The sequence below is a fragment of the Schistocerca piceifrons genome, chromosome 4 (assembly GCF_021461385.2).
Source record: "Schistocerca piceifrons isolate TAMUIC-IGC-003096 chromosome 4, iqSchPice1.1, whole genome shotgun sequence".
In the NCBI taxonomy this organism is placed as follows: Eukaryota; Metazoa; Arthropoda; class Insecta; order Orthoptera; family Acrididae; genus Schistocerca; species Schistocerca piceifrons.
In genome coordinates, this window is record NC_060141.1 from 679,111,422 (window position 1) to 679,136,149 (window position 24,728).

Here is a 24,728-nt window from a genome sequence, read left to right on the forward strand (position 1 = left end):
ACTATTAGTCATACAATTTAATAACAAACCCTACTACATGACATGTAATAACAGAACTTTTTAATCTATGAATCTAGATATTCAGATAATTTGTAGAAAGAGTGGTTAATGTGGTATTGGTAGGGACTCACAGTTTCTCACTTGATGTTAGATGGTAGCTTGTTGAATATTTCAACACCAGAGTACATAACTACATTCCGAGCCATGCACATAAAGGGAAAATTCACATGAAAATTATTTTTGCGTCTGTTATTGTGATTCTAAGCTACAGTGTTACATGGATTTGCTGGGTATGGGTGTTTCACACTATACAGCATTCTCAAAGCCAGAGATTATGTACAAATCTGTAATCCTGATTGTTTGCTTGTTGTCATGTGTTCTATTTGTAGTATAAAGGTAATTTTAGTATGTGTAACCTACTTGATATGACGGTTTACACCAATAGTTGTATGTTTAACAGGACTGGTTGTTCTTCACATCTTTTAGCATTTAGATGTGGTGTCCTTGGAATATCCTATGTCTAAAATTAGAATAAAATATATTTCCTTTTTTTAAGAGCTGGTAATAAATCGCAGAAGAATAGTGTTATATTAATGATGAAGTCAACAACTAAACTGAAATCTCTCTAGCATTTTTTTAAACATTTGATACAACAACAAAAAAAATCTGTAATGTACTTAATTGGTTTTGCATTAGAGTAAGAATGTTGCAAACAATATGTTTCATGTTTAGGCATGACACACACACACACACACACACACACACACACACACACACACACACATTACTCACCAGTTGTAAGGGCCTCTGAACTAAACATTTGCCAGAGGTGAAATAAGTAATAGAAAAGGGAAAAGATCTCACACTGAGTATTTAACCTTAAGCTTTTGGATTTGTAGTCTCAGTGATCTGCCTAGCCACAGGACCACTGTTTAACTACTAACAGAATAATTATTAAAGAATACAAAACTATTGTTGCAAATAACAAACCATTTTTTCTTCATAATAGTATTCTTCAATCTATACAAAAGAGGTTAATGCAAGAGTTGAATGAATCACATTCTGCTGAGGAAATTAAAATGATCACTCGTAACAGCAGTAGAACTCGCTCCTAACTATGGTGCATACTGTCAGTAAGGATGTGGACAAGCTTAGTTGATATCAGTGTGTTTCTGTTCCCTTTAGATGTAAATGTGTAATTTCACATTTCAAATATAATGGTTGAATGTGTTTATCAGCAGATCTATGTAACAGGTCAACAGTTGTTAATAAATAGCTTTTTTCCACTTTTGAGTTGGTCATTATTGTAATCATTTGCAGATAGACTGGTGACAGCAAAATATTATTGAGAACTTCACTTAAGGTACTGAGAATATCTGTAGCAATGTTTTGTAGGTTGTTAGTCATATTTGTTTACATTACTTTCTGTTAATGATCAGTCTTGCAGTATCTTGCAATGCCAGGTTGATTTCTAGTAACTACACACACCAGTATTTTAAGGCTGTGACTTTTCTTGAGTAAATCTCTCCACTATACTCCCAGCAGCATGATTTTAGAACTTTGAGTAGCAACAGCTAATCTTGTGTGATTCATGCTTATGTAATTGCCCACGTTTATTTTTGGATGGGGGTAACTACATAATTGTTACGTTTGTTCGGTGGTATTCAGAATGCTGCTTAATATAATAGTGTTGTACAAGCAACTACAATGTATTTCAGTTATTGAGCTTGTAACATATAAATGCAGACAGTAGGTCACAACAGCTACATGGTGAACAGTGTCTGGGGATAATGAAGATTTCTCTCTTCTGTGAGTGTCAAAGATTGGATGACATGGCAAGAGTTCGAGTAAGTGGAAGCTATATTGTCCATTAATCACCCATGATTGTTTCAAAAATATGAAAAGGTTTTCAGATACCAACACTACTCATGACATTTGTTGTCTAGTAAATAATTTATTTAGTGACATGTTTTGAGGTGATACCTCATTATCAGGCTATAGTGGCATTACAAAAACATTCAGCATAAATGTATAAAGACATTAAAGTTTCTTTACATGGCTGCTGTGATCATTCTGAGGAGAAGGGAAAGGATAACCTAGTAAGGGGCAATGTCACTTTGTATATTGGTCTGCTGTTCACTTCAAAATTTTTATTGAACTGTCAAGTAACTAATGGTTTTATAAAAAATTTTGTATGAAGAGCAGATCAATATACAAAGTGTCATTGCTAGGTTACACACACACACACACACACACACACACACACTCTCTCTCTCTCTCTCTCTCTCTCTCTCTCTCTCTCTCTCTCTCTCTCTTTCGCAAGACAATCACAGCAGTCATGTAAAGAACCTCGAATATCTGTATACAATTATGTTAAATGTTTCTGTAATGCCATTATAGCCTCATGAGAAGGTATCACCTTGGAACATGTCACTAAATGAATAATTTAGTATCAGCAAATTTTGTGACTGGTAGCAGTATTTGCGAACCTTTTCATATTCAAGAGTTAAAGTAAACTAACTCTACATAATGAAGAGGGGGAATTATTTAAAATAATGTATCTTTCTTTGTGAATGTAACATGAGAGTAGGAGTTTAGGGAACAGGTCAACCATTCTTGCATATAACAGAAAATATGTTAAGATCAGGAATATTTAAGGCAAGTGCAGAAAGGAGGAGGGAGAGAGGGGGGGGGGGGGGGGGGGGAAGAGACAGAGAAGAGCTGGATTACAACCACATTACATCAGAAATACTGTGCATGCCACATTGTTCCCTGTAAAATTCTTAAAACCTTTAAGCTTAAATACTGAAAGAAAGGAAGAACAAATAGTCTCTATAGAACGCCATTAAAGGCGGAGTAAACGTTTCTTCCACCTGTAGGGAGAATCAAATTTTATCGTCTAGAATTGCTCTGTCAACATTCCAATGGCTACATTTCCCGGCAACATTTGACACAAATAAGAACAATTCTCAGTGTTATTTCTGGTTCGCTGAAGACATAATGAAATTTACTTCTGGCCCAAACTGCAAGCACACAGACAGGTACAAACAGGTTCTCTGTTTTTCTTGTAACTCAGGTTGCCAGATAAATGTGGCATATTTAGGTTCATTAAGGGGGGAGGGGGGGAGAAACCACTTTGATACATACAGTGATCAAAACACTGTTACCGTTTTTGAAGTCCCATTAGGGAGATTTGGAAAGCGTCCTGAGGAAAATTTCCTAGAATTCTGGGGAAGTTCGACATAAAATAACTTGTCTTTTAAATGAGATGCATAAATTGCAGATCATTCAGCTCCATCTGCAGATGCACAGGGGTGCTTTTAAATGAGACGGCAAAGGGTCAAACACAAATGTGAGACTGGTAGTATCATGAAAATGTTTAGAGAACTGTCATTGTAATTCTTTCAACATTGCAATGAACTAGTCAAAATTCACATTTTCCTTATCACCAGGTGGACTAGAGAAATAGGCATTGTTCTTTGTCAGAAGTTGTCCCTGCTACAATGCAATTTTCTTATAAAGTGCTTACATTTTCCCCATCAAATAATAAGTAAGTTGATTTTCATGTTTCAATGGGCATTCAAGTGTGCAAATTAAGTCCACTAAAAATGTGAGGTCTCGGATCTTCAGATTATTGTTCCTGCTTTCCTTTCCCCATCAGAATTCAACATTATCAGTCTTAAATCCAAAAAAATCATTTTAGGCCTGCCCCCTGACTTAACCAATGTACTTTGCAGTAATATATAACATCTGATGAGTCTCCTGTACATAAAATCAATGATTTAACTGGTACATTATGAGACAATAAAATTCTGATTCTGTTTTAAATGTTGCAGATATTGAAGCTGATAGTTTCATTGGGCAAGAACCACAGACATCTGCAACTGGGCTGCCACGAGTACCTAACATCAGTGTCCCAAAACTATTCTCACCACTGAACAATCAGCAACAAAATGCTCCCTCAGGTAGTTTTCACCTGATAGGTACAACAAGCATTGACAGTAGCAGAACATCCCCTGGACTGCAAAACATACCTCTGAAGCCTCCTTCACCTCCAGCACAGCAAACTGAGGGAAGTATAACTGTCGTGAAGGATCTGCCTCAAGCAATACCTGCACCACAGCCTCTGGAAACAGTTGGTCTTCCTTCTGGAGGTCCGCCAGCACATTCTCTTGTGCAGCCTGCTACTCAGACATCGTTTCCTGCACCTGTGGCACCATTTCAGTTGACCAGCCCACCTCAGCAAGAAGTACATATTCCTGATCGTCCACCTCAGAGTACACCACTTTACTGTAAGTATTTATGTTTTTCCACTTAATGTGCCAATACATATAAGGCTATTGCCTTAGTTACTCTAATTATTTATGAAGACACCTTCATATGTTGTTACCCTCTCTCTATACTCACAATTCATGTAAAAGAGCTTAATGAAGTACGTGACCAATTTTGAAGTTTATTGACTACATGAGGGTCTAGGGGATGACCTCACACTCGTTGCAGTTTCCAGTAACTGTTCTATTAAAGTCATGGTAATTTACTAAATTTCAGGCAGGATATTGGTAATGAAATAAAAATGCCCTTAACACAGCAGTCTTGTTTAGTAAACAAAAAAAATGTTTTTTTCACCCTTGCTTAATGCCATGAGTACTGATAAAGATTGGCCCACTAACGTGGTAATGAATTTATTAAATCCTGAAACTCAAGGTGCTCTTCAGACTTGAATCCTACGAAATCAACTGTGGAAAACTTTACTAAACCCATAAACCTGTAGAGAAATTTTGTAAGCTTATATTCCTGTTACATGAAAATTTCAAATAATTTTGGCCACAACTGACGTGCCACACATCCGCATACGTCCTTCCTCAACGAGCTTGTACAACCAACAGCCCCAGGCCAAAAAGCTACCATCTGACATTTCAAAATTCACAAAAATGCATATTCATGTTGTAACTAAAACTGCATGTCCAAACATTTTATGTTTTTAATGCTGCATAGTGGACAGTGATATGGGACTTACTTCGCTGTAGAAACGCCAGACTCGCAGATCTGTGTGTAACTTCAGAGTGGAGAGGAAAAAATGTACCTATTTACTGCCTTGAACGTGTTGGGTTTTTTACCTACTAAACAGGATGTGTGGGAGGCATTATTCTTCCTCTTTCATCTAAAAAAATCTGCTGCAGAAAGCAACCTTTTGCTAGTGGAACACATGGATAAGATACTGTTAGAAACTACATGCAGGTATTGGTCTTGATGTATCAAAGAATGATTTAGAGGTGAGTGACAGAATGTGTCCTAGTCGGTGTGACGTACCATGAGATTTGGTATAATTTACACAGGAAGAACAACGGGTATGTTCTATCACATAAGGGACACAGTTGCTCACAAAGTTAACATTTATTAACAGCACTGTTGGTACAAGAAACTAATCATAGAAATGATTACAATGTCACGCAGCACCCATCGCTGGGGCAACTGCTTAAAACGCAGTAAACAGTCCACCTCTGACCGACCACTGCATTCACTATGCCCATGTCCTATGTGAGTGACAGAAGCAACTTCAGATACAATTTTGATATGTTGAGTGCATTCCATAAGCAGAAATTTATGACCTGAAATGAACTGTATGCAAAATCTACGTAATGTGTTTTTACCTCTGCAAACTCTTAAAAATTTCATGCTGTCTTATATGTAGTTTCATGTAACACAGTAACTATGATCTATAACAAGAGGAAATACAGTCCTTAATCAAGCAGCGTATCAGTTTCTTAGAGGCAAAAGAATCAAGTCTGTCCTGCGCTGTTAGTCACTTCCGTTGCTTATGTAGGGCGTAGTGTTGACAGCACACAACAGCTTCAGGAGAGAGAGAACGCTACCACAGCTACAGCTAAGGAAGTGGCCTAGGTTGACAACGTCCGTGCCACTGCTGGTTATCCATTCTAACTGGCGACATTTGAATTCAAAGTGTTTGAATCTCATTGCTGCAGCACACGCGATGGATGGCAACAGTTATGTCTTCTCAGTGAAGTGCTGGAGCTGACGTGCTGGCTGCTATGAAGAACTTAACATCTAGTTTTAAGAAAACTATTTGGCGAAAAAATTTGATTCTTTCGCATCTTTTCAGTTTGATACCTTTGCTCGATAAGGGACTGAATTTCTTTTTGTTGTTAGTCATAGTTACTGTGGTGCATGAAAGTAAGTAAATGGCTGCACAAAATTTTTGTTTTCAGAGGTAAAAATGCATTGTGTAGAAGGTGTTTATAGTTGATTTTAGGCCATACATTAATGCATATAAAATGTAGCAAACATATTGAAATTGCATTTAAAGTTGAGAGCAGAATGATATGTCATTTCTTTCTCGGGATATTGGTTTTTATTCTCAGCATACTGGATATGTGTGGCATGCCAATTCCTTCTATGCACATAGAGAAGCAGGTGGTTGTAAAAATTGTCATACTTTAGAAACGGCTCAAGATATCAAAACTAGTTTTTTTGCAAATGACAGTATGCAAATACTTCGTCATATGATTAACACTTAAAAGGTTTTGGTCAAATGTTTGAGCTCGTTGAAAACAAGACTCCCCATAAATTACACAATGGGTTTTTATTCGAATTTTCATAGCCAAATGAAGAGTGAGAAGTAGACTAATGCTACACAAATCAAGCTCCATGAAGTCTAGCTTTGCAAACAAATATTTAATTGTTTGAATGTAATTGGGCAATTAAGGAAAATATGTGAGTTGAGGGAAAACAAATATTTTGTGAACAGTTGCTGGTCGTTTATTGTAAGTGAAGTTTCAAAAAGTTCATCTCTTCAAGGCATAGCTATTTTATGCATAAAAAGATATATTGGTGTGATATTTGTCAAAAAGGCTTCCTTCGAATCAAGTACTCAGTTTGGGACATTTCGAGAACATTACGCGCTAGGAAGACCCTGAGGTGTCAGTAAGATCACACTTTCTGAGTAAAGCTTGAAAATAAGAAAAAAAAAATTTTAAAAATGGTCAAATGTTTTGTGAAATGATTTGCCTAAAAGAAGTAAAATAGATTAGAGAAATGTTTGACGGGGCTTTGAATATTTATTATGTTTAAGCAAATCATTTCACAAAACATTTTACTTTCTTTTAAAAAAATTATGCTCTGTTTATGCTAACTATTTAGCTTAATTGAAACAGTTGGCATTAACATTGACAGCTGATGAATTATGTTCCCAATCCAACAATCAAATATTAGTAAAATTTTGTGGGTATTCAATGTGTTTTATTAGGAATTTAATATGTGATATACTGGGACAGGTATCTCAAGGGGCTGATTTTAGACCACCTCAGCTCCTAAGGCATTGAGGTCCATCTTGAAACTGGTGTGGAGACTGAGGAGGATGATGGGGATTGAGTAGTCCATGTTGTGTTGTGGCAAAGTAGAGCTGCTTTCAGAGTGCAATGCTATCACTCGATCATACCATTGCTGACAGTCTGGTGTGTGGTGGTGTAGTGACAAAGAGTGCCACAGAATCGGGCTAGCTCATTGAATAGCTGGGACTCAAATTGCAATCTGCGATCCATGATGCTGTGGAGTGGAAGTCCAGAACGAACAATCCATTTACTCACAAATGCTTGTGCCACAGTTTCAGCTGATATGTCAGGAATAGGTTTCACCTCTGACTAGCAAGTGAAAAGATTGACAATATTTAAAAGATACCGCTCTGTCAGAGATAGGAAGGGACTGACAGTACGGTGTAAGAAAACAGTTGGCATTCAGAACATTTCCAGTCACCTCAGAATGTTATCTTTGAACATGGCATCTCCACTGGGGAAGAAACATTTTACTGTTGGATGGACATGATCAGCCAAAAGAGTCACATAATGCGTGGCAGTAGTGTGACCTTGCAGAGTAACCATCTGGTTCATGGAGTACCTCAGTATGGGTACCAAAACCACCATCAAACCCCTGCTATGTTTCATTATTGGGGCATAAACTCTGCCAGAAGTTGGAAACAATGTGAAACAAGATTCAGCTGACCAAATGACATTCTTCTGTCGTTCCATAGTCCAGGTTTTCCTGTTATGGTAATTTGCATCACTTATGCATGGTTCTGGCCTCCAGAGTAACGGATCGCCTCATAGATGGCAAGCAGCCTCCTGTCAAAGCGCTCCATTGGCATTGTGTAGGTGTAAGTCTCCTTGAAAAGGAGGTCAAGGTTGCCGGGAACTACTGAAGTGTTGCTGCAAGGCTGCACCTCAAGTATGCTGGTTGGGATTGAACACCGGTACCAAGTGGGCATCATGTGCTGGGTGAGACAGAAATGCAGCATCAGCAAAACTGTTTTTGGCAGCAGTGAAGGTGGCATCCATTTGGTTTGTCCAAGGAACCAAATTGTTGCCCTTAGTCTTAGGATCAGGAAGAGCACCTGTTAGTGGCTCTTGAATGGAGGCTCTACTGGGGAGATGACAATGGTAGAAGTTCATTATTCTGAGTTTCAGAAAGTTCATGGACACTGAATTTCCTGAATAGCCTGAAAGTTTTCATGGAGGGATGCCCTCTGCACAAATATGGTGGCCCTGGAAGGTCTTGTGGGAGGCAACAAGATGCATTTGGAGTGATTAATGATGGCCCCAAAATCATTTAGCTATTGAAACGCTTCTGACATGTTCATGCTGTTGCTGCAGTGAAGAGAGAAAAACCAGTATGTTATCAAGATAGGCGAAGCAAAAGGGTAGGTCATGTAGCTCACTCTCGATGAATTGCTGCCTTATCTGTGCAGCATTTCGGAGACCAGATGTCGTGTCAAGTGATCAAAGAATCCAAAGGGCATGGTGATGGTTGCGTTTGGGATGTCTTCCATGCCAATGGTATCTGCATACATGCCTTCATGCAGTCAAGGATGGTGAATACTAAAATGCTGCTGAAGGCATGATTGATGTTGTGAAGGTTTGGAACCTGATATCTGTCCAGAATGGCGCATGCATTAAGAGCACAATAGTCACCTCATGGTCACCAGGTGGCACCCTTCTCTGGTACAAGCTGGAGAGGAGAGGACCAGGGGCTGTCCAAATGGCAATGGTGCCAACTTGAAGCATGACCCAAAGTTCAGCTTTAGCAGCAGGTCACTCCATTGCGAGGAGTCATGGTTTTCTGAAAGCTGGAGGACAAGGCATGGTGCAGATGTGATGGACTGTGCTGCACTTCCTAGGTCCCAGGTGTGTTTGTGGGATGGCTACAAAATACGTGAGAAGTTCCTGGTACTGCCATGTGTCAATGTCATGGGTGAGCTTCAGCACAAAGTTTTGCGCAACATGACGGAATTCAACAGCTGAATGACAGAAAACCTTGTTGATGAGATGAGAACTGGCACTGTCATGGAGAAGGCAGAAATGTGCAAAGAAATTGCAGAAACGTGCTAAGAAATTGGCAGTGTCATTGCCAGTAATCAGCTAATGTACTCTCATAGCTGGGGCCACAGAGAGGCAGCATACGAGCTCCCTCTTGAGGTGCTGGAAAGCCTCATGGTTAGTGGCACATCAGTGCCAAGTGCAATGGAAGCTGGCCTCGACCCACTTGAACTAGTGGGCTGGTCGTGTAGGCGAGAAAGGTAGTACTGAGACGGCAATGTGGGAGACCATGGGTGGCAGCTCGCTGGACATTGATGAGCCAACAATGTCAGCAGTGGTGGTGCAGTAAGTGGGAATCACTTAGTTGGAGCTAATTATGATGTACGTCAACAAGCGGTCCAATTGGTCTTTGCCAGTCATGTGTCACCACTTCAGGATAATTTATAGAGGAAGTGAAACAGAGATGTTCTAGCACAAAAGATAGAATTGCTCACTAAGTTTACAAATATTGGTACAAGTAACTGGAAACACCTATGACAGGGGTGACCACTTAGCCACTGTAAAGGGCCCATCGCAGGAGAGTACACTGAAGAATACAGTGGACAATCCATTGCTCAGGTGATGGCTGCTCTCCTGATATATCCTGTCAAACAAGTGACCACTAATGCTAAACACAACCTGTTGCCCAGATAACCACTGCAACCACAGCATGTACTGTTGCATAAGCAAACAATGTTACACTACACAATCTGTCACTCAGGTGGCCACTGAAATTGCAACAAATCCCGTCCCACAAGTGACCAGTGAAATCACTACACCATCGCAGCACACGCAACAAACCACTACACTCTGTCTTGGGACCATGTTAGTACCCATTATATGCAGGTCTAATAAAGCTGTAGCAGTGGAGACACATCTGAAACCTCTGGTCTGCAATCCTGCTGGACCCCTTTAAAATGGGCACACAGTGGGACAAAAATGCTGTTGAAATAAATTGGACATCAAATTTGCAGCCTCTGTCATTGGGGTCCCATTATGTTTTTATGTGGGCTGGCATATCCACATACTTGCAACACCACATGGTGACCGATGCTAAAAGCTCTCAGTTAGACTTTTCTGGCAGTGACATCTTTTGGCCTACACTGTAAGTTTGCAACTTTTCCAGCGGAGTGTAGTACTGTGCTGACTGAACTGTGCAGTACTGGTTGCTGTCGCTACAAGCTGCTGCTGCAACCTGGTCAGATGGTGAATACTGAATGTTGTTGTGTTCTTCTAACCTTCAATCTGAAGACTGGTTTGATTCATCTCTCCATGCTGCTCTATCCTGTGCAAGCCACTTCATCTCCAAATAATTGCAACCTACATCTTTTTGAATCTGCTTACTGTTTTTCTCTCTTGATCTCTCTCTATGGTTTTTACCACTCATATGTACCTCCAACACTAAATTTGTGATCCCTTGATGTCTCAGAATGTGTTCCATATGACACCTTCTTTTGATAAAGTTGTGCCACTAGTTTCTTGTCTCCGCAGTTTTCTTCAGTACTTCCTCATTAGTTACATGATCTACCCATCTAATCTTCTGTAGCACTACATTTGAAAAGCTTCTTTTCTCTTCTTGTCTAATAACATTCATGTTTCACTTCTGTACATGGCTGCACTTCAGACAAATGCCTTCAGAAAAGAGCTCCTAACACTTAAATCTATATTTGATGTTAAAAAATTTCTTTACTTCAGAAACTCTCTGCTTGCCATTGCCAGTCTATATTTTACATCCTGTTGACTTTGGCCGTCAGCCATTATTTTTCTGCCCAAATAACAAAACTCAACTACTACTTTAAATGTCTCATTACCTGATCTAATTCTCTCAGCATCACCTGATTTAATTCAACTGCATTCCATTATCCTTGTTTTGCTTTTATTGAGGTTCATCTTATAGCCTCCTTTCAATACATTGTCCATTCTGTTCAACTGCTCCTGCAGACACTTCGCTTTCTGTGACAGAATTACAGTGTCATTGGCAAACCTCAAAGTTTTAGTTTCTACTCTCTAAGCTTTAATTCCAACTCCAAATTTTTCTTTAGTTTCACTTACTGCTTGCTGCTCAGTATACAGATTGGAGAACATTGGGGTTATGTTACAACTCTGTCTCAACCACTGCTACCCTTTAATGGCCTTTGACTTTTATAACTGTCATCTAGTTTCTGTATAAATTGTAAATAGCCTTTTGATCCATGTGTTTTACTCCTGCTACCTTCAGAATTTCAACGAGAGTGTTCCAGTCAACATTGTCAAAATATTTCTTTACCTATAAACATAGGTTTGCCGTTCTTTAACCTATCTTCTAAGAGAAGTTGTAGGTTCAGTAACACCTTGCATGTTCCTACTTTTTTCCAGAATCCAAACTGATCTTCCCTGGGGTTGGCTTGTATCAGTTTCTCCAATCTTCTGTAAAGAATTCGTGTTACCATTTTGCAACTGTGACTCATTAAACTGATAGTTCTGTAATATCCACACCTGTCAGCAGCTGCTTGCTTTGCAGTTGGAAATACTACATTCTTCCTGAAGTCTGGAGATATTTCGCCTGTCTTATACATCTTGTGCACCAGATGGAAGAGTTTTGTCTTGCCTGTCTCTCCCTAAATTATCAGTAGTTATGATGGAATGTCTCCTACTCCAGGGGTCTTGTTTTGAGTTATGTCATTGATTGCTCTGTCAAATTATTTTTGCTGTATCTCATGTCTCCCATCTCATCTTCATTTACATTCTCTACCCTTTCTATAATATTGCTTTAAGTTCATGGCCCCTGTATGGACATTCTGTATACTCCTTCCACCTTTCAGCTTTGCCTTATTTGCTTAATACTTTTCCATCTGAGCTCTAGATATTCATGCAGCTGCTTCTCTGTTCTCCAAAGGCTTTTTTTTTTTCATGTATATCTTTCCCATAGTGAAGTGTGATTCTAAATCCTTATATAGTCTTCGAGCCATTCCTGCTTAGTAATTTTATGCTTCATATTAATCTTATTTTTTAGATGTTTGTTTTCCCTTTCATCTTCTTCTTTTGCTGTATTTTTATATTTTCTCCTTCCATCATTTAAATTCAGTATCTCCTGTGATATCCAAGGATTTCTTTGAGGCCTTGTCTTTTTATGTATTTGATCATCTGCTGCCTTCACTAATTCATCTCTCAAAGCTACCCATACTGTGTTTCTTTCCCCTGTGGTAGTCAGTCATTGCCTAATGGTCTTTCTGAAACTCTCAACAACCTGTCACCCTTTCAACATATCTAGGCTCCATCTACTTGATTTCCTAACCTTTTGCAATTACTTCAGTTTTAATCCACACTTCCGAACCAGTAAATTGTGGTCAAAGTCCGCATCTGCCCCTGTAAATGTCTTTCAATTTAAAATCTGGGTCCAAAACATGTACGAGGGGGTTTGAAAAGTTCTCGGAATCATCACGAGAGGTAATCGCTAGCACAACGAGTTGTTCACGTGATATTCATTGGCCCAGAGAGCTGTGGTGGTGACGGGGTTCTGTTGTTGTTCCCATGTAGCTATTTGCAAAGATGGAAAAAATCGAGATGTGAGCAGTGATTAAGTACTTCGTAAAGAAAGGTATGAAAGCAAAGGACATTCCTTCTGATTTCCAGAGTAGACTGGGGGACTCTGTTCCTTCATATTCAGCTGTTGCCAAATGGATCAATGAATTTCAATTTGGTCAGGAGAGCTTAGATGATGATCCGCGCAGTGGTCGCCCAAGACGTGTCACTACTCCAGAAATCATTGCACAAGTGCACAAAATAGTCATGGAGGATCACCGATAGCAAGTGCGTGAAATTGCTCACACTTGCTAGATGTCATCTGAAAGTGTATATTACATTTTAACTGAAGAATTGGAAGTGAAAAAGTTATCTGCAAGATGGGGTGCCACGACTCTTGATGCTGGATCAAAAACGCGTGAGAATGGGAACAATGTTTGGTCCGTTTTAGGAGAAACGAACAAGATTTTTTTTTTTTTGCACCAGTTTGTGGCCACAGATGAAACTTGGGTGCACTACTATACCTCAGAAAACCGAGCGAGGTGGCGCAGTGGTTAGCACACTGGACTCGCATTCGGGAGGATGACGGTTCAATCCCATCTCCGACCATCCTGATTGAGGTTTTCCGTGATTTCCCTAAATCGTTTCAGGTAAATGCCGGGATGGTTCCTTTGAAAGGGCACGGCCAATTTCCTTCCCCATCCTTCCCTCATCCGAGCTTGCACTCCGTCTCTAATGACCTCGTTGTCGACGGAACGTTAAACACTAATCTCCTCCTATACCTCGGAAACAAAAGTCAAAGCAGTGGAAACATGCTGATTCTCTGCCACCAAAGAAAGCAAAGACAATTCCTTTGGCGGGAAAGGTCATGGCATCAGTGTTCTGGAATGCAAGGGGATTCTGTTTATAGATCTCCCCACTGGGCAAACAATTACTGGAGAATACTATGCTAACCTCCTGGACTAATTGCAACAAAAAATAAGTGAAAAAAGGCCAGACAGTGCGCACCTGCATTCATGTGCCATTGTCATGGCAAAATTAAACCAACTAAGGTATGTATTGTTGCCACACCCGCCTTATTCACCTGATAGACTCTGTCAGGCTTTCCTCTCTTTCCAAAACTGAAAGTTTTTCTTTGTGGACTAAGATCACTTCAAACGTTCAAACAAAGAATTGATAGCCGGAGTTGACAACTATTTTGCAGGTCTGGAGGAAACTCATTTTCGAGATGGGATCAAGGCACTGGAACATCGTTGGACCAAGTGCATTAATCTACAAGGAGACTACATTGAGAAATAAAAAAATAGTTTCAGTGACGGAAGTACCTTTTTCTGTTTTGTTCAGAGAACTTTTCAAACCACCCTTGTATCTTACTATTTTGTAATCAATGTGAAACCTTCTGGTGTTTCCAGGTCTCTTCTATGTATTCAGCTTCCTTTCATGATTATTAAACGTAATGTCAGTGATGATCAAATTATCCTCTGTGCGAAATTTTAACAGGTGGATTCTACTTTCACTCCGTTCCCCCAGTCCAAATTCACCTATTATTTTTCCTTCTCTTCCTTTTCCTGCTATCAAATTCCAGTCTTCCATTACAATTAAATTTTTGTCAACCTTACCTATCTGATAAATTTCTTTTACTTCATTGAACATTTTTTCAGTCTCTTCATCATCTACAGAGCTAGTTGGCATATGAACTTGTACTACTGTGATGGGTTTTTGGCTTAAGATCTGACTTCGCTACAATAATGGGTTCACTATGTTGTTCATAGAAGCTACCAGCATTCCAATTTTCTTACTCATTATTAAACCCTTACACTATTTTGTGTTTACAACCCTGTATTCACTTCAGCAGAAGTCCTATTTGTCCTGCCACTGAACTTCATCAGTTCTCACCATATTAAGCTTCAGCCTACCCATTTCCCTTTTTAAATTTTCTAACTACCTGCCAGATCAAGGGATTTAACATTCCACGCTCTGACCCATAGAATCCCAGTTTCGTTTCTCCCTATGAAGTAGTCCCCGCACAGAGATCGAAATGGGGACTATTTTACCCTGGACTATTTTACCCTGGACTATTTTACCCTGGCCTGTTTTACCCTGGCCTGTTTTACCCTGGCCTGTTTTACCCTGGCCTGTTTTACCCTGGCCTATTTTACCCAAGAGAATGCCATCATTTATCCATAGAGTAGAGCTGCATGCTCTCGAGAAAAAGTACAGCAGTAGTTTCCCTTTGCTTTAAACTGTTTGTGCGCCATGTGCTATTTTGTCTAAAACTGACATGGTGAGACCTATTTCGAACTGGCAGGTTCATCATCAGACGGCTGTTCACATGATTTGCAAGATACAATTTACATTATTGTCAGTTTGTGATTTTTATTCTTCCACTGTGGCAAAATATTTTTGGTGTGTTGGTGCCGTCGAAAATTCTGCGCTATTTTGTTGCGAAGTTGTAGGACACACACACACACACACACACACACACACACACACACACACACACACACACACACACACATACCAAAAAGAATTTGTCACCAAAAATATTTCACCACAGTGGAAGAATAAAAATCGAAAGCTGATGATAATGTAAATTGTATCTTGAAAATCATGTGAACAGCTGTCTGATGATGAACCTGCCAGTTCAAAACCGGTAACGACATTATTTACCTAAATAAATAGCCGTATTAATAGTGGATGGTTGCTGTCTTCTTCTTTGTAAGGATTAACCTACATTAATTGTTTGTGTACCAGCAAAGTGAGGTCATTTTGGTTGATGTTAGCAGTCCAGATCACTCAATGACCCAAACTGTTGCCCTTGCAACTACTAAAAATCGAGCTGCATCCTCTTCAGGAATGCGTTGAAGCACAATTACCCAGTTTGAATCATGCACTTAAAGACTAACTCTCACATGGCTCCTTGTGATTACTGTTCATTTTGGTCATTTTTGAACTAGACTTGAATACTCTTTTAGCTATCTCCAAAACTGGTTCTATGAGTCTTGTCACCTCAACAGAACCTGCCATTTTTTATTACAGTTTCCATTTGTTTTCTGAAAAGTGAAAAGATTGTAGCTGTCAAAGGACACTGCTTACAATAGATGATATTAAACCATTCTATTAAAATAAATATATTTTTTGTCCAGTGAATGGAAGAATTGATTCAAGTACCCAATAACCAGTGCTTACATGCTGATACCTGTGGCATATTGAAATGTAAGTTTTTAGAGGTGTGTGAATGTGAACATGCCCCATGATGAGAAACTGAAGGTAAGCATGAATACGCATGCTGCCAGACACCGATAAACACAATCTCAGTGCCAGGGTGAGTTTTAAAATGCTTCTTCACCTCATTTTTAATTTTCACATGATTCTGTGATCTACTGTGTAGCTTTCTTGGTACTGGTTTTATTGCGACCTTTGAGTATCCATCATGGCAATGTTCATTCACTTTGGGGTAACAACATACAGTTGCAGCCTTTCATATTATTCACTGACCTTCTGACAGCAGCAGTTTACTTCATAGTTGGTCCATCCTGCCAATTGCTCCAGTGTAAAATTTCAATCACTCTACATTATAGCAAATGTGCCTATCTGTGTCTGGACTTGGGCTGCACTGTCCAGCCTGCCAAACCCAAGGATGTTAGCCATGCCATTCAGTCCTTCCTCTCACTTTCATTTTGTCCTCTTCTCCATATCATTATGTCACTAGTCACTGTCTGATTTATGAATCAGTCATAGATAAATGCTCATGACATTTGCATGGAGAGTCTCAGGAAAATAGTTTGTATGGAGAAAAGTAGTATGCAACTTGGTGTCATCATCTTCAGTCTGTCTGTACGCACTCTCTCTCTCTCTCTCTCTCTCTCTCTCTCTCTCTCTCTCTCTCACTCTTAGTTAGTTAGTCAAATTATGCCATAAATTTTGTTCTTCCTTGATTTCATTCTGTGCATCTTCATTATTTACCTTATCTTCCTGTCCAGTCTTCAGGATTCTTCTGTGGAATCACATTTCATCGGTTTCAGTTTTCAGTTCTCTTTTTGTCTGTACTGTTTATCATCCATGTTTCACTTCTGTACAAGGCTACACTCAAGGCAAATACCTGCAGAAAAGTCTTTATACCATTTAGATTTATATTCTATGTTAACAAATTTCCCTTCTTCTGATGAGCTCTTCTTGCCATTATCGGTCACTATATATGCTCTCTACTTTGACCATTGACATTTGTTTTGGCAACTAAATATCAAAACCCATCTGTTTTTGTTATCTCATTTCCTAATCGAATTCCCTCAGAGTCACAATTTAATTAGAATTACCCTTGTTTTACTTTTGTTGATGTTCATCCTATAACCTCTTTTCAAGATGCTACCCATTTCACTTCCATGTTCTTTGCTCTCTCTGACAGGCAAGGTTTAATTCTTCTGTTTGAACCTCAATTTTTTTTTTCTTTCGGGATTTTCATTGGTGCTTGTGCATTGTACAGATTGAATAACATTGGAGATAGGCAGCAACCCAGTTTCACTCCTTTCTCAACTGTGCTTCTCTTTCATGTCTTTGACTCCTATAACTGCAGTAAGATTGATGTAAAAGTTCTAAATAGCTTTTCACTCCCAATATTTTATACTTGGTACTTTATCAAAAGCTTTCTCCCAATTTGCAAATACTGTAGATGTAGGTTCGCCTTTCCTTACTAAGGTAAGTGGGGGTCATTATTATAGATTATGTTCACATATAATGTATTTGATTTTCACATAATATTAGCTGTAAAAGTTGTACTTTTGTAGCTGTGAAATCACATTTCTGAAAACTGATTTGACAGGCCATACTCTGAAATTTCCAACATTAGTTGAAGCTGCACCTCTGAAATAAATTGCCATCCACAAATATAACATTTTGTGAGTGATTTGGAATGTTTTTGCTTTTACATCCAATGATCCAATTACAGTCACCAGAACTCTAGACCACACAAGTGTGTTACTTTTTCTCTGGAAGAAAAAATCCTCATTTCGACAGAGTATACTTTCAGATTATGGGGAAATTGTTGGATGAGGCACTGTTGTGGAGAGAGATTTCATTTGGGCAGTGGAAAATAATTTTGATTATTAAAAGTAATAATACATGTAGATATGTAGAAAAATTTGAAGCATTCGTTGTTTCTGGACCACAGTCCCTATAAACTGCAGGGGGAGGGATTAGAGGACACTTGGTTTCTAAACATTAGAGCATGTGCACACACATGCACATGAAGAGGTTCTCCTCACAAAGAAACTGAAAGGCAAATGAGACTTTTTAAATTGGTCAAGAGTGGAAGTAGAAAGTTAATTTTAATGAGAGGTACATGGGGAAAGGCTGAACGTGTTGCACTGATGGGTAAATGGTGCACTAATGAGTGTCTCCACAACATTATCAGACATTTATTATTGAAAGCATGTGTGTAATTTGTTACTAAGCTAAGTTATTTATTTTTTGCTTGTCTATCACTAGTGTGTATTTTGTTTCTGAAACAAAGTATTAGATTCCATCTGAAAAACCAGAGGAGTTTTTTTTATGTTTGTCACTCAGCTTTGTCAATTCTTTGCCAGAGGTTTTCGAAACAATAATAATGTAGTCACTCTTTAAACATTCATATGTTTTCTTGTATTCTCATGAATGAACTTACTTGTATTTGCTTCTAAATTACTGAAGCAGCCTTGAGATTTATTAGTACTGAATAATTATAGACACCCCTCCCCCCGCAACTGTTAAATGTGTCATTTATGCTGTGAACTTCTCATAACCCTACATAACACACAACAGGCTTAGTTCTTTACTTATTATTATGCATAAATTTTATTTTCTGTGTAAAATGGACCAAGAAAAATAATTTTCATTCCATCTCACTTTGTTCCCAGTAAGGTGAGTGGTAATCAGATGTTTTACGTTTTGTGAGTTGTGTCTGGATTACTTGCTTTAAAGTTTCTGGCCTGGAACTGATAATTTTAACGTTACTAAGATTTCTGGTGTGCATATCTTTTTATTGTTAGTTTCTCCTGTACTGCTAAAGTTGCATGTAATCACAGTAAGAGGCTATTATTTTAATTTCAGTGCATTAATTTCTTTTCCTTTTTAAGAAAATTATGATGTTGATGTGAGGGCAGTATTGAGCAACATTCTGTCCTCTTCCTCCTCCACTTATGCCCATTTATATATCTAGTGTGTCAATAATACTAGTAATAATGAACTGGTCTTGCTTGGGGATTTTTAACTGTGAATTCTTAGCATTGGCATATTTCTGTTGTTTCAGCTGGGACAAATACATTTCGCCTAGGTCATCAGAAGAGACCAGTGTATGCTCAACCACCCGGACTTTCATGGTCTCCGGTTTCTGCACCTCCTGTGACTGCAAATACTTCACCATTACCGCCACTTACACAGTCAGTCACACATTCAGCTCAAATATTTCAGCCTATTCATATACATGAGAAAATGGCTACTCCAAACGAACCTCAGCTGGTTGCAGCCTCTGTTGGATCTGTTCAGTATCAGTCTCCAATTACTAACGGTTCTGGAGCACCTACTGTTTCACCACAGTCATTTACTGGACAAGTATGTAACTTAAATATAGTTATTTTGTTTATCTTTCTACTGATACTTCTTCGTCAATACTTTGTGCCTTAAACTACTATGGGAACAACAATAGAACAATAGACTGTGAAAGTAAATTTACAGTGAGAAATGAACCAAAACTGTTGCTTCACCTGTAAACAGGAAGTAATACATTTTGTCCATTGTCATACAATGTTCTTTTTCAGTGACAGTAATAAATCTGGTTTGATAAAAGGGTCAAGCAAGTAACTAATTTTAAAATGAAGCAGCAAGTAAGAAATGTCGCTGAACCAAATCAAAGTTTTCATTAACGTTTCATGCAGTCTTGTTGTGGATTAATACAGTTTGAGATGCTTTTTCATTACAATGAAACTCACTGCAAATTGGGTAGATTTGTTAATAATTTAATTCATGGTGCAATAAATGCTTTCAATTATTATTTCATTTAATGCTCTGCAGTCACTTATCTACATTGATGGCACATTTTTTTACAAAAAACATTTTATCCATGTTTAGATGAATGCAGGTTCAGTCTATAGACAAGTTTATCATCACTGGTTTTTCAAAAAGGAAGTTGAGACAAAAGTTGTATGGAAACCTTTCAGCATGGCAGATTCTCTTGCATTGGAGGAAGCTTTTACTTCATGTAAGTACTGCGTCATGGACAACTTTACCTTAGTAGAACAGGAAAAGCTTTTACCCTGCTGTTGTTAAGTGTTTGCTTAATTCATAGTAAGATGATGACTACAAGGAGTTCCTTATTTGTAGGAGAGGAGAAGCCTATGAACAAGAATAAAGCAGGTGTTATACAGGATTTAAATTCTCAAATTATTTAATTAAAAAGTAGCTACCAGTAATGATGAAGGAAATAAAAAACAACTATATATAGAATAAAATAATTATTTAAAATAACTGTCTTCAAACGTGAGCCCACAGGTAGTGAACAGAAGGTTTGAATATATTAAACAGTGGAAAACCTGGGATGGAATAACGAAGTGACGGACAGGCACATTGAATAGAGAGCTGTCCCATAGCACCCGTGTGTGTGTGTGTGTGTGTGTGTGTGTGTGTGTGTGTGTGTAGGGAGGGAGGGGGGGGGGGGGAGAGTGTTTTGTCAAAATGGTGGGGGCCTCCCACTCTGGGCATAGAGTGTTCGATGGGTTGGCAAAAACTGTGGTAGCCTACTCTGACAAGAAGATCCCTGCAGGAAGAAGCAAGACAGATGCTTGCTATAAACTCTTTATTGCTTCAACAAGCTACAGCAGTTACAGGTGCATTCTCTCGTCCACTGGCGCAGCCTGGCATCATCCCATGCCCCTCTGCTTGCCTGACACAGTCAGGCATTGATCTTGCAGTCCATGGTGGCAGCAAGTGGTGTCATGAGGATGACAGTAGCTGCTGCCCCAACAGTGCCGAGGCCTTGCGAGGTAGGCATAACTAGGTAGTGCTGCATCAGGTGAGGCGACCTGGAGGTGTTACGCTGCTGGCAGGCAGCTGTGTTGCACTCAGTGGAGGTGAGTGTCGGGCACTGACAGGTGCTCAGTGACTAGGACGACACCAGTTCATCCCTTGGCCCATCTGATAGTGGCAAGACCCACAGCAGGCCTTCCTTGCGGGTTTGCAGAAGAATGTTGATGGCCTTCTGCCTGACTCGAAGCCCAGCAGTTGCAACATAACTAGCCTGGCCGGACTGACAGCTTTTGTACGTGACAAAGCAGGTCTTGTAGCTGAGGTCATGCACATGACCTGGCGAGCACTGCCGAAATGTCCCAGAATGCTGGTTATTGCTGCAGTGCCCTTGTCGTAGTTGCAGAACAGCAGGCATGGCGTGAGTTGCCTGAATTTCAGAATGGAGTCCTGGCTCAATCCCACTCCACTACACTCGTCCCCTCTTGGAATAACTCGGCCCATGGAATTCCTGCTTGAAGTCTGGCTGAAATGGAGGGGCTATTATGTGTACAATTTACACTTTTCAATCTCTACATCCAAATACAAGTCAAGAGAACAAATTCTGTATGCCTTTACTTTTCGTTCCCCTCTTTATATTTACACTGTTTACAACATTCCATTTACCTGGGCTCAGCAACTGTGTCTTTGCTTCTTGATTTATGTGCATCTCATTTCCATTATTCACACTTAAATCCCTTTCTGCGGTCCTCTTGCTGATCTCTGCAGCACTCATCAAGCTGCCTCACTGAGGAGTCAGTAAACCTCTTTTAATCTTTAGCTGTGACTTGTCCATTTTTGCAGCAGTGCAAAACTGTCTCATAGGAATAAGGGTGTAGGAATCTAGGAGGCATTGTATTGCTAGTCTTTCCCAGGTAATAGTACTCATATGCTAATGCTACTAACTTTCCATAAATACACGGCAAATGCATTCACCTAATGTATAAGAAAAATGTGAATAAGTTCTCATGTGTACTGTTGGGTCATGCCCTGCATTATCCTACACAAACAGCATTACATGCTCAAAATCAAAATCAGGTGCTTCTAGACCTGTACGAACTTACAGAACTGTATGCATACCAACTGTTGCCTTATCACTCTGAAATAAGGCAAACTGTTTACAAAAGATGAGAGTCTGTAGTAGCATGGCTGTGACTGCATTTTCAGACATAATGACTAGAGAACTATCACAATTCCATGTAATAACTTCATCAGACTCAGAACACTTCAGTAATATGCACAATACCTTATTATCTACCATAATACAACATAATCATGACCCTAACACATTGTTTTCACATCAAATCCTCAATATTTCATAATAAACCTCAATATCTCAACTCAAAATTACCTCTCGAGAAAGTAGTCCAGTGTATCACACTCCATGAGCTCCGGGATATCACTGACAGACTTCCTGGGCCACAGTCGCTTTTCAGTTGTCCTCCTGGTGCCCTTAGTGCACCAGTGATACCTCAATAAAATTTTGCTAGTACCCAATGCATTCTCCCATGATGTCATTTCTCTAGCTAGGACAGATTTTGTAGGTGGATTTTTTGCTGTCACACTTACTGTATCCTGAAGGACCTTGAGTGGTTTAGTGATGATGTAATGTCTGACAATCATCTCACATGCATGTAGAATCTGTCTATTGCTGTTTAGAGTCAGTGTCGCAAAGACTGGAAACCCTAACGATTCAATATTCTGGCATCACAGTTAGTCATTCAGACAGTGTTCGTTTGTTTGTAGGTAAAACTAGAAGCATGCAACAATGCAAAGAATTCTTGGCTGATGTGAGACTTACCTGTTTTACATGCGTTGTGGGAGGGAAAGTCAGCGTCTGCCATTGGTAGAGACTTCGGCTTATCAAGACTACTATAAGTGTGTGTGTCAATGGCAAAAACAGGAAACCACTGAGCTGGCACAGTGGTTAGCACACCGGAGTGCATTCGGGAAGATGACAATTCAAACCCATGTCCAGCCATCCAGATTTAGGTTTTCTGTGATTCCCCTAAATTGCTTCAGGCAATTGCTGGGATGGTTCTTTTGAAAGGGCACAGCTGATTTCCTTCCCTATCCTTCCCTCATCTGAGCTTGTGCTCCATCTCTAATGAACTCGTCAACGGTACAATAAACTCTGCGAATGTCAGGTCGCCCTCAAAAAAATGACGATGAGGGAGAACAGAATGAGTTGTAAGCAGTAGGCTGCTGATCCGAGAGAATCGTCTCAACAGGTTAGGGATGTTTCGAATAGCATCATGGACTGGACCTACATGTGTCTAATGAAAAAGTTGCCTAGTAGCAGGTGATTTAAATGGTAGACAACCATTACGTAAGCCACTCGTAAATTCAAAAAATAACAACCAGGATAGAGTTTGCAAAGAAATATCAAACTTGGAATGCTACAGATTTTATGGAATAACAAAAGTGAAATTAGTATACTTTCTTCTGATTGTATACAGTGTATACTGTTGTAATTTGGACACATAACATGACCAAGAATGTTAGTACAACTTTATTAGACTGTGGCATGTACATAAATCACCATAAAATACACTGAACACAATAAGATAAGGCAAATGTTTACAAGCTGTAATAACATGATAACTGAGCTTGTGCATAATGCGGCAGGGTTTAAATAGGCACTTGCCTGTGGCGGGCTCTGTCGGAAGTTCATGGTATTGCTCTTTCGCGGCACACTCTTGCAGAAGACAACACACTGCTAATGTGTGCAACTTTCAAGTGTGTGCTCATTACTTCATATATGTTGACCAGAAACCCAAAGGTACAACGAAACGTACCGGGTACTGACCCCTAAGCATGCTGGCGGCAGCATCATGCTGTGGGGTCGTCTTTCTTGGAGTTATTTTCATCTTATAGTCCAAGTAGAAGGAAAAATGGATTGTTTCCTGTACAATGTCATTTCAGAAAAGAATATGGTACATATGGGAGAAAGCATATGCCAGATAATTGGATATTTCAGCAGTATGCTAATTCAAAATACACTTTTGGCTATTTAAAAAAATTCTTTTCAGATAAAAAAAATCAAACCTTTTGGTCTGGGCAAGCCAGAGCCTGGGTGTAAATCCAATTAAATAACTTTGGGATGCATTGGATTGACATCATTGACATCTTTCACATAGAAGCTTCACAAAACAGGATCAGTTTCCTGCTGCCCTATTTGATGAATGTCAAATTTCCCACTTAATCTATTACAGAATCTTGTGAATTCAGTGCCAGATACATTTGCAGCTGTGAGCAATGTCAGTGGGTATACAATGAAATACTGATACGTTCCTCATATTCCAAAATAGTTTTGTTTCTTATGTCCTTAGACCTAAAAATTACTTTTGAGCCAGAAGAATTGTCATTTTTTGTTTTGATGTCAAATAACTGTTTAAACTGAATGTAGTTGTGCATTAAATGGATTACAATTAAATACTTCTCAGTTATCTGCTGGTAGTTTTTTCTATTAACACTTACTTTTAGTAATTGTATATAATGCTTTCTTCGAAATACTTTTGGGCACTTCTGTACCTCAATTAATAGCTATTCTATTTCCTCGTACACTCTTTGCTGTTTACAACACTCACTCACAACCTACCTCTGTTGCAAGTTTGCACCACTACTTCTACACAAATCACTGTTTGCATGAGAGGTACACACTTCACAAAATTATTAACATATTGCAGTACTCAACAATGCGAACAGAAAATTTTGTCTCACAGTTCCTTTAAACTTTTGTCTCATCTCTTTTACACTTACTTGTAATCCTTTCTTATAAATGCAATACAAACTTAAACATAACTGTAATGTACATGTACATCTACATCT

The 24,728-nt window shown here is 39.2% G+C and overlaps 1 protein-coding gene across 1 annotated transcript in view; it reads left to right on the forward strand.

Moving 5' to 3' along the window:
• LOC124795230 (phospholipase DDHD2) overlaps positions 1-24,728 on the forward strand; it is a 204,165-nt gene that overhangs the window by 97,640 nt on the left and 81,797 nt on the right. Inside the window, exons 2-4 of the mRNA XM_047259153.1 lie at positions 3,837-4,292; positions 19,150-19,451; positions 19,968-20,097. Of these exons, the coding sequence (XP_047115109.1) occupies positions 3,837-4,292; positions 19,150-19,451; positions 19,968-20,097 (888 nt within the window). The remainder of the gene's footprint in view (positions 1-3,836; positions 4,293-19,149; positions 19,452-19,967; positions 20,098-24,728) is intronic.